The sequence below is a fragment of the Sycon ciliatum genome, chromosome 4 (assembly GCF_964019385.1).
Source record: "Sycon ciliatum chromosome 4, ocSycCili1.1, whole genome shotgun sequence".
NCBI lineage: Eukaryota > Metazoa > Porifera > Calcarea > Leucosolenida > Sycettidae > Sycon > Sycon ciliatum.
Window position 1 is genome coordinate 42,048,576 of NC_088646.1, and position 14,272 is coordinate 42,062,847.

Below are 14,272 nucleotides of genomic sequence, written 5' to 3' on the forward strand. Positions count from 1 at the left end.
ATTGGGTATATATATATATATATATATATATATATTAACTGGTTAGAGGGAAAGAGACAAACGGGAAAAGTCTGAAGAAAAAATTGACTGTCACCACCAGGACTCGAACAAGGGACCCTCGCTTGTAGCCAGCGATGCTCTAACCACTGAGCTATGGTGTAGTCGTCATCCAAGCAGAGACCGTTCAACGTTTTATATATATATATACTCAATCTGCGGACAGCATGCTGTTTCGTTCTTTTTGAACTCATCAGCGCAGCACAGAGGAAATGAGGCCGAACCTGATAGCAATGGAAATAAAAATTTCCAATCAGGCCCGAACGTACCTTGCCAGAGTGCTCAAACTGACAAGTCAGTGAGCTCTGCATATATATATATATATATCCTTGGTGAGGACCGCTTCCATTGTGTACTAGCTCCAGTGCACCCCAGCGCTGTTGAGCCCTCTTTGCGGTGGACGGGACCACTTCCCCCTGTGTGAAGGCTCTCTTTTATAGATTGAGCACTCTTTCTCAGATACCGCAGCTATGGACCCACCAAGACGGACGGACCTCGGCTATTCCCTCGGGAATATACCCATCCCATCAGCAGACTCCTACCGAAAGCGTCTGGTGGAGAAAGTGGAGAGTGTAATACGCCGGATGAGGTGGAAGGCGTTCTTCTTTCTCAACGGCGAGACCAGAGCGCAGGAGACCGAGACATATGGTTTCCCAAGCCAGAAGACGCCACCGCCAGTGCCGCAGCTAAAGGCATTCGAAGACGTTACACTGCCTGCACCTAGCAGTAACTCTTCACTCTCCACACTTCACGCTTTCTCTTTTGTGCGCCTTGCTGTGTGGTTGTGTATTTCTTTAGTGGACCTGACAGCCCTGCTTTAGTTAGAAAAGTTGCCTGACGATTGAAAAACTCAAGAAACTCGGAGTAGCAACGGATTGTGTTTCCTTGGTGAGGACCGCTTCCATTGTGTACTAGCTCCAGTGCACCCCAGCGCTGTTGAGCCCTCTTTGCGGTGGACGGGACCACTTCCCCCTGTGTGAAGGCTCTCTTTTATAGATTGAGCACTCTTTCTCAGATACCGCAGCTATGGACCCACCAAGACGGACGGACCTCGGCTATTCCCTCGGGAATATACCCATCCCATCAGCAGACTCCTACCGAACGCGTCTGGTGGAGAAAGTGGAGAGTGTAATACGCCGGATGAGGTGGAAGGCGTTCTTCTTTCTCAACGGCGAGACCAGAGCGCAGGAGACCGAGACATATGGTTTCCCAAGCCAGAAGACGCCACCGCCAGTGCCGCAGCTAAAGGCATTCGAAGACGTTACACTGCCTGCACCTAGCAGTAACTCTTCACTCTCCACACTTCACGCTTTCTCTTTTGTGCGCCTTGCTGTGTGGTTGTGTATTTCTTTAGTGGACCTGACAGCCCTGCTTTAGTTAGAAAAGTTGCCTGACGATTGAAAAACTCAAGAAACTCGGAGTAGCAACGGATTGTGTTTCCTTGGTGAGGACCGCTTCCATTGTGTACTAGCTCCAGTGCACCCCAGCGCTGTTGAGCCCTCTTTGCGGTGGACGGGACCACTTCCCCCTGTGTGAAGGCTCTCTTTTATAGATTGAGCACTCTTTCTCAGATACCGCAGCTATGGACCCACCAAGACGGACGGACCTCGGCTATTCCCTCGGGAATATACCCATCCCATCAGCAGACTCCTACCGAAAGCGTCTGGTGGAGAAAGTGGAGAGTGTAATACGCCGGATGAGGTGGAAGGCGTTCTTCTTTCTCAACGGCGAGACCAGAGCGCAGGAGACCGAGACATATGGTTTCCCAAGCCAGAAGACGCCACCGCCAGTGCCGCAGCTAAAGGCATTCGAAGACGTTACACTGCCTGCACCTAGCAGTAACTCTTCACTCTCCACACTTCACGCTTTCTCTTTTGTGCGCCTTGCTGTGTGGTTGTGTATTTCTTTAGTGGACCTGACAGCCCTGCTTTAGTTAGAAAAGTTGCCTGACGATTGAAAAACTCAAGAAACTCGGAGTAGCAACGGATTGTGTTTCCTTGGTGAGGACCGCTTCCATTGTGTACTAGCTCCAGTGCACCCCAGCGCTGTTGAGCCCTCTTTGCGGTGGACGGGACCACTTCCCCCTGTGTGAAGGCTCTCTTTTATAGATTGAGCACTCTTTCTCAGATACCGCAGCTATGGACCCACCAAGACGGACGGACCTCGGCTATTCCCTCGGGAATATACCCATCCCATCAGCAGACTCCTACCGAAAGCGTCTGGTGGAGAAAGTGGAGAGTGTAATACGCCGGATGAGGTGGAAGGCGTTCTTCTTTCTCAACGGCGAGACCAGAGCGCAGGAGACCGAGACATATGGTTTCCCAAGCCAGAAGACGCCACCGCCAGTGCCGCAGCTAAAGGCATTCGAAGACGTTACACTGCCTGCACCTAGCAGTAACTCTTCACTCTCCACACTTCACGCTTTCTCTTTTGTGCGCCTTGCTGTGTGGTTGTGTATTTCTTTAGTGGACCTGACAGCCCTGCTTTAGTTAGAAAAGTTGCCTGACGATTGAAAAACTCAAGAAACTCGGAGTAGCAACGGATTGTGTTTCCTTGGTGAGGACCGCTTCCATTGTGTACTAGCTCCAGTGCACCCCAGCGCTGTTGAGCCCTCTTTGCGGTGGACGGGACCACTTCCCCCTGTGTGAAGGCTCTCTTTTATAGATTGAGCACTCTTTCTCAGATACCGCAGCTATGGACCCACCAAGACGGACGGACCTCGGCTATTCCCTCGGGAATATACCCATCCCATCAGCAGACTCCTACCGAAAGCGTCTGGTGGAGAAAGTGGAGAGTGTAATACGCCGGATGAGGTGGAAGGCGTTCTTCTTTCTCAACGGCGAGACCAGAGCGCAGGAGACCGAGACATATGGTTTCCCAAGCCAGAAGACGCCACCGCCAGTGCCGCAGCTAAAGGCATTCGAAGACGTTACACTGCCTGCACCTAGCAGTAACTCTTCACTCTCCACACTTCACGCTTTCTCTTTTGTGCGCCTTGCTGTGTGGTTGTGTATTTCTTTAGTGGACCTGACAGCCCTGCTTTAGTTAGAAAAGTTGCCTGACGATTGAAAAACTCAAGAAACTCGGAGTAGCAACGGATTGTGTTTCCTTGGTGAGGACCGCTTCCATTGTGTACTAGCTCCAGTGCACCCCAGCGCTGTTGAGCCCTCTTTGCGGTGGACGGGACCACTTCCCCCTGTATATATATATATATATATATATACTCAATCTGCGGACAGCATGCTGTTTCGTTCTTTTTGAACTCATCAGCGCAGCACAGAGAAAATGAGGCCGAACCTGATAGCAATGGAAATAAAAATTTCCAATCAGGCCCGAACGTACCTTGCTAGAGTGCTCAAACTGACAAGTCAGTGAGCTCTGCATAACGCAAACAGCAAAGGCACTACCCCACGCAAGAGTGCTCAACTGCTACAAGATATATATATACACTCAGACACAAAGGATCTCCAAGTTTCTCACTGTTGCTACTCTGAGTTTCGTGCAAAAGCACTCTTCAGGCAACTACTTGCCTGAAGAGTGCTTTTGCACGAAACTCAGAGTAGCAACAGTGAGAAACTTGGAGATCCTTTGTGTCTGAGTGCATAACCCCGCTCTGTCTTAGGACATTGAGCACTTTTTGCCGACGCAAGAAATACTTCTATTGTTCTATATATATATATAGCACTCTGGCAAGGTACGTTCGGGCCTGATTGGAAATTTTTATTTCCATCGCTATCAGGTTCGGCCTCATTTCCTCTGTGCTGCGCTGACGAGTCCACAAAGGACGAAACAGTTCTGTCCGCAGATTGAGTATTTCGCTCCTGCCCTTGTAGCAGTTGAGCACTCTTGCGTGGGGTAGTGCCTTTGCTGTTTGCGTTATGCAGAGCTCACTGACTTGTCAGTTTGAGCACTCTGGCAAGGTACGTTCGGGCCTGATTGGAAATTTTTATTTCCATCGCTATCAGGTTCGGCCTCATTTCCTCTGTGCTGCGCTGACGAGTCCACAAAGGACGAAACAGTTCTGTCCGCAGATTGAGTATATATATATATATATATATAACGTAACCTGTAGCTCTTTGGTCCTCTTATTTTCTTATAAATTGGCTTCCCACTAGAGTGAAATACATATTATTATGTATGTACTTCGAAGTAATAATTATCGCAAGGCGTAGTGGGAACACGGTCCAATTAGGAGAGAGTGTGTGATAGCCAACCATGGCACATAATTAGGGGTTGTGAGGGGAAATAAGGGACAGAAGTGATAATAAACTCTGTGGGGAGGGCGAATGTCGGTAAAGTCAGTCAAGAGCAACGGAGATACCGTAGAATCCCGCGGATAAGCCCACCCGCGTATTAGCCCATGCTCACGCATAAGCCCAGGAAACGTTCGAACATCACAAGGCTTCGTCGTACAAGCCCATGGGCCTAATTTGTACCAAAAGTCCATAAATTATGGACTCTTGGTCGTACCATGTACATGTAGGTAGTGCATGTAGTTTTTTGTTTGTTTGTTTGTACATTTCAACACAATCATCGGCTGTTTTCGTTTGAACAGTGGCTTTCAGCATTGCACTTCTCACTTCCTTGGTACTTTTCAATAGCACAATGTTGGTGTCAGCGTATAAGCCCATGCCCGCGTACAAGCCCATGTTCTTGTATAAGCCCACCGAAATGTCCTTGTGAAACAGATAAGCCCATGGGCTTATCCGCGGGATTCTACGGTATGAAGGATGTGAAGGATGTGAAGGATATGAAGGATATGAAGGGAGCGTGGATAATGAGCCAGGGGCGTAGCATAGCCCTTTTTCAGCCTGCTTCAGAAGGCCATGTGACTCGACATAGTGAACCCTTTTTTGCAGCTAAGGATACTGGCTCAGCCAGCTCATTTTATATTTGCAGTAAACTGCACAAGAGAGAATTCAACGAGTTTAATTCAGCAGTCTATACATCATTTATTCATTCATTCTTCTAACAACAACGACGCGACGACGGCGACTAGATGGAGACAGAGACGGAGAGGCAGAGACGGAGAGTGAGGGGGAGAGTGAGGGGGAGGCAGAGACGGAGAGTGAGGGGGGGGAGAGTGAGGGAGGAGGCAGAGATGGAGAGTGAGAGGGGGGGGGGGGAGTGAGGGGGAGGCAGAAACGGAGAGTGAGAGGGGGGGGGGAGAGTGAGGGGGAGGCAGAGACGGAGAGTGAGATGGGGGGGGGGGGTGAGGGGGAGGCAGAGACGGATAGTGAGAGGGGGGGGGGGGAGAGTAAGGGGGAGGCAGAGGCAGAGAACGAGAGGGGGGGGGGGGGGGGAGTGAAGGGGACGGGCAGAGACGAAGAGTGAGGAGGGGGGGGGGGGACATTATGGGGATTGTTATGATGGATAATTGACATGTAGTTATATACACAAACTGTTTGGGATGGATACGGGCTGGGCAAGTCGAGAGCCGTCACAAGAGCTTTAAATGTCCGCCAGTCGCCTTCCGTACGAACCGCAGCTGGGAGAGCATTCCACAGAATGCTCCCAACAGCCTGAATCGAGCGATGCCAGCGGGACCAGGGAGGAACGGAACTTTTAGCAGAGGTGAAAGAAGGTGATTAATTGTTTAAATGATTGGGAAATTTTCAAATTCAAAGGGCAGTCGGGGAAGTGAACCATTGTTGGTCCCCTGCTGGGGGAGGGAAAAAGACCCAAGTGCCAACAGTATGTGTGGCACGTGTTGTGAGCTGACTTCAGAGTTTAAAAAAACTTGAACTGTCAGCGCCTTCTAGGTTTGGACTGGTCCCATAGCAAAGATGGTTAGAGCATTGCTCGTTTCCTTTATTAACCTTCATTTTATCTCTTTTGTTTCTTTGTATAGTTGTTGGATGAAGCAAGGACCAGCCTTCTATGGTGGATTTGTGGCGCCTCTCGCTATCCTGCTCTGCTATAACATTGTTATTCTCGTCAGAGTCACGATGTCTCTGCGAAACCGTCAAGCATCTACGACCAAGAAAGGAGGAAAGAATAATTCTGCCCTGCGTGTCACGGTATCCCTATCTCTGTTGCTTGGTCTTACTTGGATCCTGGGCTTTTTCATTCTGATCCATGAACACAAAGCCTTACTATATATTTTTGTCATTCTCAACTCAACACAAGGTGTTTACTTGTTTGTTCATGTTATCATTGGAAAAGAAACCAGGAAGGGGCTCCGTGCCATCATTAACAAACCACGTCAGAACAAGAAAGCAGGCGAGATGGCAAAGCCCACCCGCTCAAAGCAGCCTGATACTGCCACAACGAGTGGGACCAACCAGAACACAATAGTCACGTGCAATAACACAATAGTCACGTGCAATAAGATATCGAGCAGTCACAGTAATTCCACATCAAGGGACATGTCCTGCACCACTGATGCAGCCGTTCAATACTGGAAAACACACCAAACGAGTAACAGTGACGACTTGCTTTCAGTATAGGATTGCAAGAAGATTTGGCCAATTTTGTTTGTATAAGTGTTTCATACTTCAGTTTCTTTATCCATGAGAGTTTTTGGATTTTTATTTGCGTGAGATGTTACATTTGACGACTCTAATTCGTCCTTTTTCATCCCACCACCGTACCGGCTGAATTTGTTGCATTTCATGTCCAGACTTTCGTTTGACTTACAGCTACAAAATATATGATACATTATCGATAAATAAATTCAATAAGGAACTCGGATGGAGTTTTTATAAATAAACTCAATGTCACATATTTCGTTTTTTTTGATGTGTTGTAGTTGATTGCCTCAACAGTACAATGTACAACGTCAAAGAGGGTCGAACAGAAAACAAAATAATTGAATGTCATCAGAAAGGGAGTGAGGGAGAAAAAAGGTCGAGGATTTTGTCGAAGCCCACTTACTGCAAGAAAGGTGGCTTATGATAAACTAACTGGCTGAAGTAGAATAGTTCGCCTCTCTCTCTCCACAAGTATTTGATACCATACTGCACGTTTATTTATTGCTTCAAGTTATAGATTTTGAATTTGTACGTCGTGTTCTTCGTTTTGAGACTTTGCTTACCGTTCTGTTCTGTTATCCATACTCTGCATTCTCCGCGCCTGCTCTGTTCCTTTCTTCTCTTGCTATTATCATGTTTCCTTTCCTCTCTGACTCACACTGACTGTCAACTTGTCTAGTTTCGAATTGTTTCATTGTCCGCCAGATCGCAGAGATCGTTTCCTGCATCGTAGCTCACGGTTACTTTTCGAACACATTTTTGCGTAGGCATTTTCACGAGTTATGTTGACGTCATGCGCTTTCAGCTACGCGTCAATATTGCGAGCATGCGCATTGCTTTTGCCTTCTGCCTTATTTGCATGCTGCGCTTGCTGCAAAGGTTAGCGTCCCCACGCTTGCTGGCCGAAGCCCCATTGACCGCGCCGCGTGCGTACTCGCACACGTCAGCCGGGCTTCTCCACGTCGCCTTGCCCCGCCCCCGCCGGTTCCGTGGAGTTCCGGTTTTATTTCTCCTTGTTGATTAGCTCTCCCAAGATTGAGTTGTTGTTTTCTATATCCTTACCTAACTAATTCTTTTCCAAGTATCAGTCCTTTTATTTACACTACTGTCAGAGTCCGCCGTTGTGAGTGCTGTGTGCATGTGCGGAGTAGTAGTGGTGAATAATTGTTGTGCGTGCGTTACACAACAGAGTGGTGCCGAAACCCGCCTTGGATTTGAGGATCGTTGGGTCGTTCGTGTTGTAGTGTTCACCTGTGTTGGTGCGTTTGTGGCAGTGGTCGGTGCCCGTGCTTGTTTCCCGCAAGCTGTTCTACTAGCGTTTAGTATCGTTATTCGTAGTGTGTTCTGTTCAGTATGAGTCTCAAGCTGGACAATTTCCTTCGTCCCTTCAAGGGCAAGGGGGACGATTTCAATGCATTTCGCTCGAAATTTGGTGTGTTGGCCAAAATATCAAAATGGACGTCGGATGACGACAAGATGAAACACCTTCCGCTCTTTCTGGACGGCGACGCGTTTCTTGTGTATGATCGATTGTCGGACACCGACAAGGCAGATCCGGATGTTGTGTTCGGCAAGTTGTCATCTGCGTTCGCCGTGACGAAGTCGCAGGCATACGGCCTGTTTGTACAGCGTAAGCTGAAACCCGATGAGTCGGTGGACGCGTACGTCGCCGATCTGCAGCGGTTGCTAGGCCTGTCTGGTCACAGCGCGACTGATGATGAGGATACTGTCGTGATAGAACAGTTCATCAGTGGGTTACCCGTAGAATTTATCCAGCCCCTGCGCATGGCCACTGCTGGGAAAAAGTTGAAAGTGTCCGAGTGCGTGGAGCAGGTACGTGCTCTACAAGCTACGCATGCTGATTGTACACGCAGTCCGATGGTGGTCGCCAGTGCTGCACCTGGAGGTAATGGAGGTGCGTCCCGCAGCGTATTTTGCCACCAGTGCCACGAGCCTGGACATATTCAGCGGAACTGTCCTCGCCGAAAGAGGCACCATGATCGGCATGGCGGTGGAGAACGAACATGCTTCTTCTGCGACAAGCCTGGCCATGTCAAGTCTACGTGCCCGGAGCGCAAAGCTTGGATGGCGGCTTCCGCTGGCAAATCTGCTGCCGGGGTGTCAAAAGCTGACAAGAAAGCCCCAGTCCTGTGCATTTCAAGTGCCTCTGGTCCTGGCACCCTCCCGAGAATGCATGCGGACGTACGTCGTTGTGGTGTCAAGTGTAACTGGGAACGTGTCACCGCTGTTATTGACAGTGGGTCAACCCATACACTGATCTCTGCTAGCTGCACCTCAGTACTGCCCGCCAACTGCCCGGTCGATCGCACGTCGAATGTGCTCGTTGCCTTGGATGGCCAACCATTGCCTGTCGTTGGGACTGTTCGCCTGACGCTGAAACGTACTGACGGCCCAGTCCATCTCTCACCAATCGAGGTTACAGCCACTGTCGTCAAGAGTTTGGATGCTGTGGATGCCTCCGTGCTAATCGGGACAGACCTCATTGCTGCAGCTGGTGGTCTCAGCCTACAGTATGACAATGACAACTTATTGTGTGGTGTCCGTTTCGGTCAGGCCGTGACTGCAGCTGTTCCAGGTACTCCTCCGATGGTGCATCCTTCTCCGTATGTGTCCGTAAGTTCTGATGGTGATGACACTGTGTTGCATACGGATGATGGTGAGGCCAGATGGCGCGCGGACAAGCAGTACTGGGAGGTGAAATGGTCCTGGAAAGATGATGTTGCACCCAGCGAGCCTGTCGGCCATGGCATCGGCGAGTATTCTCGCTCCAAGCTGACACCAGACCAAGAGGGTCTTTTCCAGGCCGAGGTTCAGAAGTGGCTGGATAGTGATTTCCTCGTTCCCCATAATCGGGAACTTCATGGTGACCCTGTGGCTGTTCTACCCTTGCTGGCTCAAGTACAGGAGCACAAGGGCACCACACCGGTCAGACCGTGTCTGGACTATCGTCTCCTGAACCGCCGTCTTACTTCGCAGCCTGGTCGCGATGCTCCTGTGTGTGAGGAGGCCCTCCGACGCTGGCGAAGTGATGGCCGCCCTGAAGAGTACTGTTTGCTTGATATCCGCAAGGCGTATCTACAAGTTCGTGTCGCTCCGGACTTGCTGAAGTTCCAGACAGTGATGTGGAACGGCCGTGTCTACACTATGACTCGGATGGGCTTTGGCCTCAATGTCGCCCCGAAGCTGCTGACGATGATTGTCCAATGGGTCACGCGCGACTTTGCAGGCGTCGATAGTTACATCGACGATATCCGCACGCCCATTGCATGCCGTGATGCACTCGCTACTCGTTTAGCCGAATTTGGTCTCCCGACGAAACCTGCCGAGCCACTCATCACTGCTCGTGTTCTTGGTCTGCAGCTCGCTCAGGACGACAATGGCATTGTTAACTGGTCGCGCCGCGCTGGTGTCGATCTACAGCTGCCTCGGCCTGCTACCAAGCGCTCGTTATTTAGCTGGTGTGGTCGTTTGACGGGCCATGTTCCTATCTGTAACTGGCTCCGTCCCGCTTGCAGCTTCATCAAGCGCCTGATTGGTGCGAGCACCGCCTGGGACGACCCGGTCCCCGATAATGTGTTGCGGCTCTGCACGGAGGTTGAAACCAAGCTGCAACAGCATGGTGACCCTGCACGTGGTCGGTGGTGGACGAGCCCTGACGGTGGTTCTGACTGTGCTGTGTATGTCGATGCATCTGATGTTGGCCTGGGTGTAGTCGTGTCCGTTGATGGCCAAGTGATGGAAGATCGCTCGTGGCTACGTCCGAAAGACGACAAGCGACATGTCAATGTCGTTGAGCTGGAGGCTGCAATCAAGGGCCTTTCTCTCGCCGTGGCCTGGAAATTCTCTTCTGTCCGTCTGGTCACCGACTCGAAAACATCAGCTGCCTGGCTCCGTGATGTCGTCAACAATGTGCGCCGTGTGAAGACAAGCGGCCTGTATGATGTCCTGGTTCAACGCCGCCTGCAGATCATTGCTGACCTGATTGTCAGCGCACAGCTCCGTGTCACCATCGAGTGGGTAGCATCTGCCGCCAACCCTGCTGACGTCCTGACTCGAGTCCCTGCTACGTGGATCCAGCTGAGCAAGAAGTTGACCGCTACTGCTGAAGCACCTGCCAGTGTTAGTGCTGCCGTGACAACTCCGGTTGCCACCATTGTTGGTCCTGTGCTGTTGACTGACATTACTTCTGCTCAGAGTACTGACCAACTGATTCAGACTGTGATCACTCAACTCGAGCAGGATCTGCCTGTTGCTCGTGAGTACAGCAAGGTGAGACCCCAGTTAGTGGTCTGTGATGGTGTTCTGTTTCGCAGTGTGAAGTTGCCTGTTGACGGCCTTGTGCTAGTGCCTGTCATTCCAGTCTCGGTTATCTCTTCTGTGCTGTCTGCCGCTCATGTCAATTCTGGCCATGGTTCGTGGTCCACGATGTATAGCTTGCTGCGCTGTCGCTGCTTCTTCCCTGGCATGGGTAGTGCATGCGAGGAGTTTGTTGCCAATTGCGCTGATTGCCGTGCTGCCAGTCCTCTGCGGGGACCTGCTGCTGCTGCCTCTCGACCCGATATCCCCGGTCGTCCGTGGGGCGAGGTCACTATCGACACTCTTGAACTTGGTCTAGACAAGAGTGCGACTCATCATTGTGTCTTGGTTTGTGTCGACTCATTTACGAAGTGGGTTGAAGTCATCCCTCTGCGTCGTCATGATGCCGTGTCTGTTGCCGCTGCTTTCGCTGGTGTATGCAAGCTCTGGGGTGCCCCCGACATTGTCCGCATGGATAACGGCACGGAATTTCGTAATGCCATTGTGGAGTCGTTGTTCAGTCTCATGGGTGTCCGTGTGCGTACCGGTGCTGTTCGACACCCTCAATCGCAGGGCTCTGCTGAGCGTGCCAATCGTACTCTGCTCGGCCTCATCCGGAAAGTCCTCGATGGCTCTTCGGACTGGAGGGGTGAATTGGATATGCTCCTGTTTTTCTATCGCAATCGACCTCACAGTGCCACTCGCCTGTCGCCGATGGAAGCCATAGTGGGCTGGAAACCCCCTCACTTCATTATTGCCGACACCGCTGAAGCGTGTAGCCTCAGTGACTGGGCCACGAAACATGCAAAGCGGTCTGCTCGGATTCGTGATCTGATCGATGCTGAGCTCTCGGCGAGCGACTTCGTCGAAGAAGAGTCACACTGTCCCTATGCTGTTGGTGATCACGTGATGTTGCAGCGCCCAGATCGCCATCAGAAGCGCCTTGCACCCTATGAGCGTGGCTGGAAAGTGAAAGCAATCGTAAGTCCAATGACTGTGGTGATTGAAAAGCCAGGTTCGGACAACCGCCGAGTGTCCGAGAAGGTTATCAACATTGCCTTGTTGAAGAAGGATCTTCCCGATGCTGCTGATGTAGCTGCCACAGAGGCTAGCCTGAATAGTGACGAGGAAGATGACAATGGTATTGGTGTCACCATTGATGTTGCTCCAACTGCCGGATATGCGCTACGACCTCGTGGCCAGCTCCAGGCGCCAGCACGTTACCGTGAGTGAGTATGACTATGGTATCAGGGGGAGAGGTGAAGTAGAATAGTTCGCCTCTCTCTCTCCACAAGTATTTGATACCATACTGCACGTTTATTTATTGCTTCAAGTTATAGATTTTGAATTTGTACGTCGTGTTCTTCGTTTTGAGACTTTGCTTACCGTTCTGTTCTGTTATCCATACTCTGCATTCTCCGCGCCTGCTCTGTTCCTTTCTTCTCTTGCTATTATCATGTTTCCTTTCCTCTCTGACTCACACTGACTGTCAACTTGTCTAGTTTCGAATTGTTTCATTGTCCGCCAGATCGCAGAGATCGTTTCCTGCATCGTAGCTCACGGTTACTTTTCGAACACATTTTTGCGTAGGCATTTTCACGAGTTATGTTGACGTCATGCGCTTTCAGCTACGCGTCAATATTGCGAGCATGCGCATTGCTTTTGCCTTCTGCCTTATTTGCATGCTGCGCTTGCTGCAAAGGTTAGCGTCCCCACGCTTGCTGGCCGAAGCCCCATTGACCGCGCCGCGTGCGTACTCGCACACGTCAGCCGGGCTTCTCCACGTCGCCTTGCCCCGCCCCCGCCGGTTCCGTGGAGTTCCGGTTTTATTTCTCCTTGTTGATTAGCTCTCCCAAGATTGAGTTGTTGTTTTCTATATCCTTACCTAACTAATTCTTTTCCAAGTATCAGTCCTTTTATTTACACTACTGTCAGAGTCCGCCGTTGTGAGTGCTGTGTGCATGTGCGGAGTAGTAGTGGTGAATAATTGTGCGTGCGTTACACAACATGGCAAAGCATGAACGCAGACAAAAGTTACGATCATCGGAAAAATAATCGACGAGGAGACGATAGTCGTTAATGGCAATAATTTAGAAAGAATATTCGAATGTGACAAACCGAACGAATGTTCGAATATTCGTTTCACCACAAGTTACGCTTTTTTAATGTCCACCATCTCTCTCTTTCTCTCTCTCTCTCTCTTTCTCTCCCTCCCTCCCTCCCTCTCTCTCTAAAAAAAAGCACTCTTTGGACAGTGGAGCACGCTACTTGATTACAAACACACATGCACACATACACACGCACACACACAAACACAAACACAGACTCAGACATGCCCCATTGCGGAAGCGATGATGGCGAACAGCTCCTATTTTTCATTCTTTTTTTTCTTTTTCGACACACATACACCGCACCACATACTCCGGCATACACTGGCTGTTGGTAACCACCCAGAAGAATGAAAGAAGAGCTGGAGAATGAGAAAGAGAAGAAAGACACGTGCGACCATAATTGTCGGGAATTGAACCCAGGGCCTGCTCTAGACATTCCGCACAGCCCGGTCAGAGTGTACCTGGCGCATGCAGGCCAGCCGGGTCAAGCCGGGTCAAGCCGGGTCAGATCAACCGGCAGAAAAACAACCAAAAACCCTGCTCAAAACGCAGGAAAACAGAAAGGCGAATTTTTTCGTCTTCCTTTGGAAATGCGTCTTGCACAAAGCCCATTACATCAAGAGTACATAACCCCCTTACTCTTGATGACATGGATAGACTGGCATGGTCGTAGTCCAGCCAGGGTCGACCTTTCTTCCAAGAGTCTTGGAAAGCGTGAGTTCTTTTTCTCTTCGCTGCGGGCTCGATGGTCCAAATCACCAGTCGGCTGAAATAGTGAAAACTTGCAACTGTGTCAAAAGCTATAGCCAAAGTTACCATGGTTACGCTTTTGACTGCCTGCCCCATCATCGACTTTGAGTTTGAATGTCCTGACTTCCTGCTCGCCGCTTGCCAGATCGCGCTCGAACCAGTTGACCCCATGCCATGGGCCCATGCCCCGTTGACCCTAGCCGAGTTTCTGTCGCTTGTAGACTGGTGTGTACGCTAGATTTGCAACAGATGGGGTCCGCGAGTCGTAAAATACCGGTATTTTAGGAATCCATTGTCAGTTTGAGACATTTTTCAGCCGGGTCAGACTGGACCCGGTCTTATCTGTTCAGCCAGGTCGCTCAGTTCCCCAGCCGGGCGCGTGACCCGGCTGACCCGGCTCTCCAGCAGGCCCTGGAACCCACAACCTCTCCATTGGAAATCGATTGCACATACCACTGCACCGTATGGGACACACATACACACACACACACACACACACACACACACACACACACACACACACACAAACACACACACGCACACACACCACACACACACACACAT

At 50.4% G+C, this 14,272-nt stretch overlaps 2 protein-coding genes across 2 annotated transcripts in view; both read left to right on the plus strand.

The window, feature by feature from the left end:
• Positions 1–6,783, plus strand: part of LOC135816233 (adhesion G-protein coupled receptor G7-like) — a 115,075-nt gene extending 108,292 nt beyond the window's left edge. The window contains exon 20 of the mRNA XM_065329641.1: positions 5,909–6,783. Within this exon, the coding sequence (XP_065185713.1) occupies positions 5,909–6,506 (598 nt within the window). The 3' untranslated portion in view covers positions 6,507–6,783. The remainder of the gene's footprint in view (positions 1–5,908) is intronic.
• Positions 6,784–7,883: 1,100 nt separating this feature from the next.
• LOC135813579 (uncharacterized) lies at positions 7,884–12,080 on the plus strand. The gene has a single exon (XM_065326669.1). It carries the CDS (start codon positions 7,884–7,886, stop codon positions 12,078–12,080), a length of 4,197 nt encoding a protein of 1,398 aa, XP_065182741.1.
• The last annotated feature ends 2,192 nt before the right edge of the window (positions 12,081–14,272 follow it).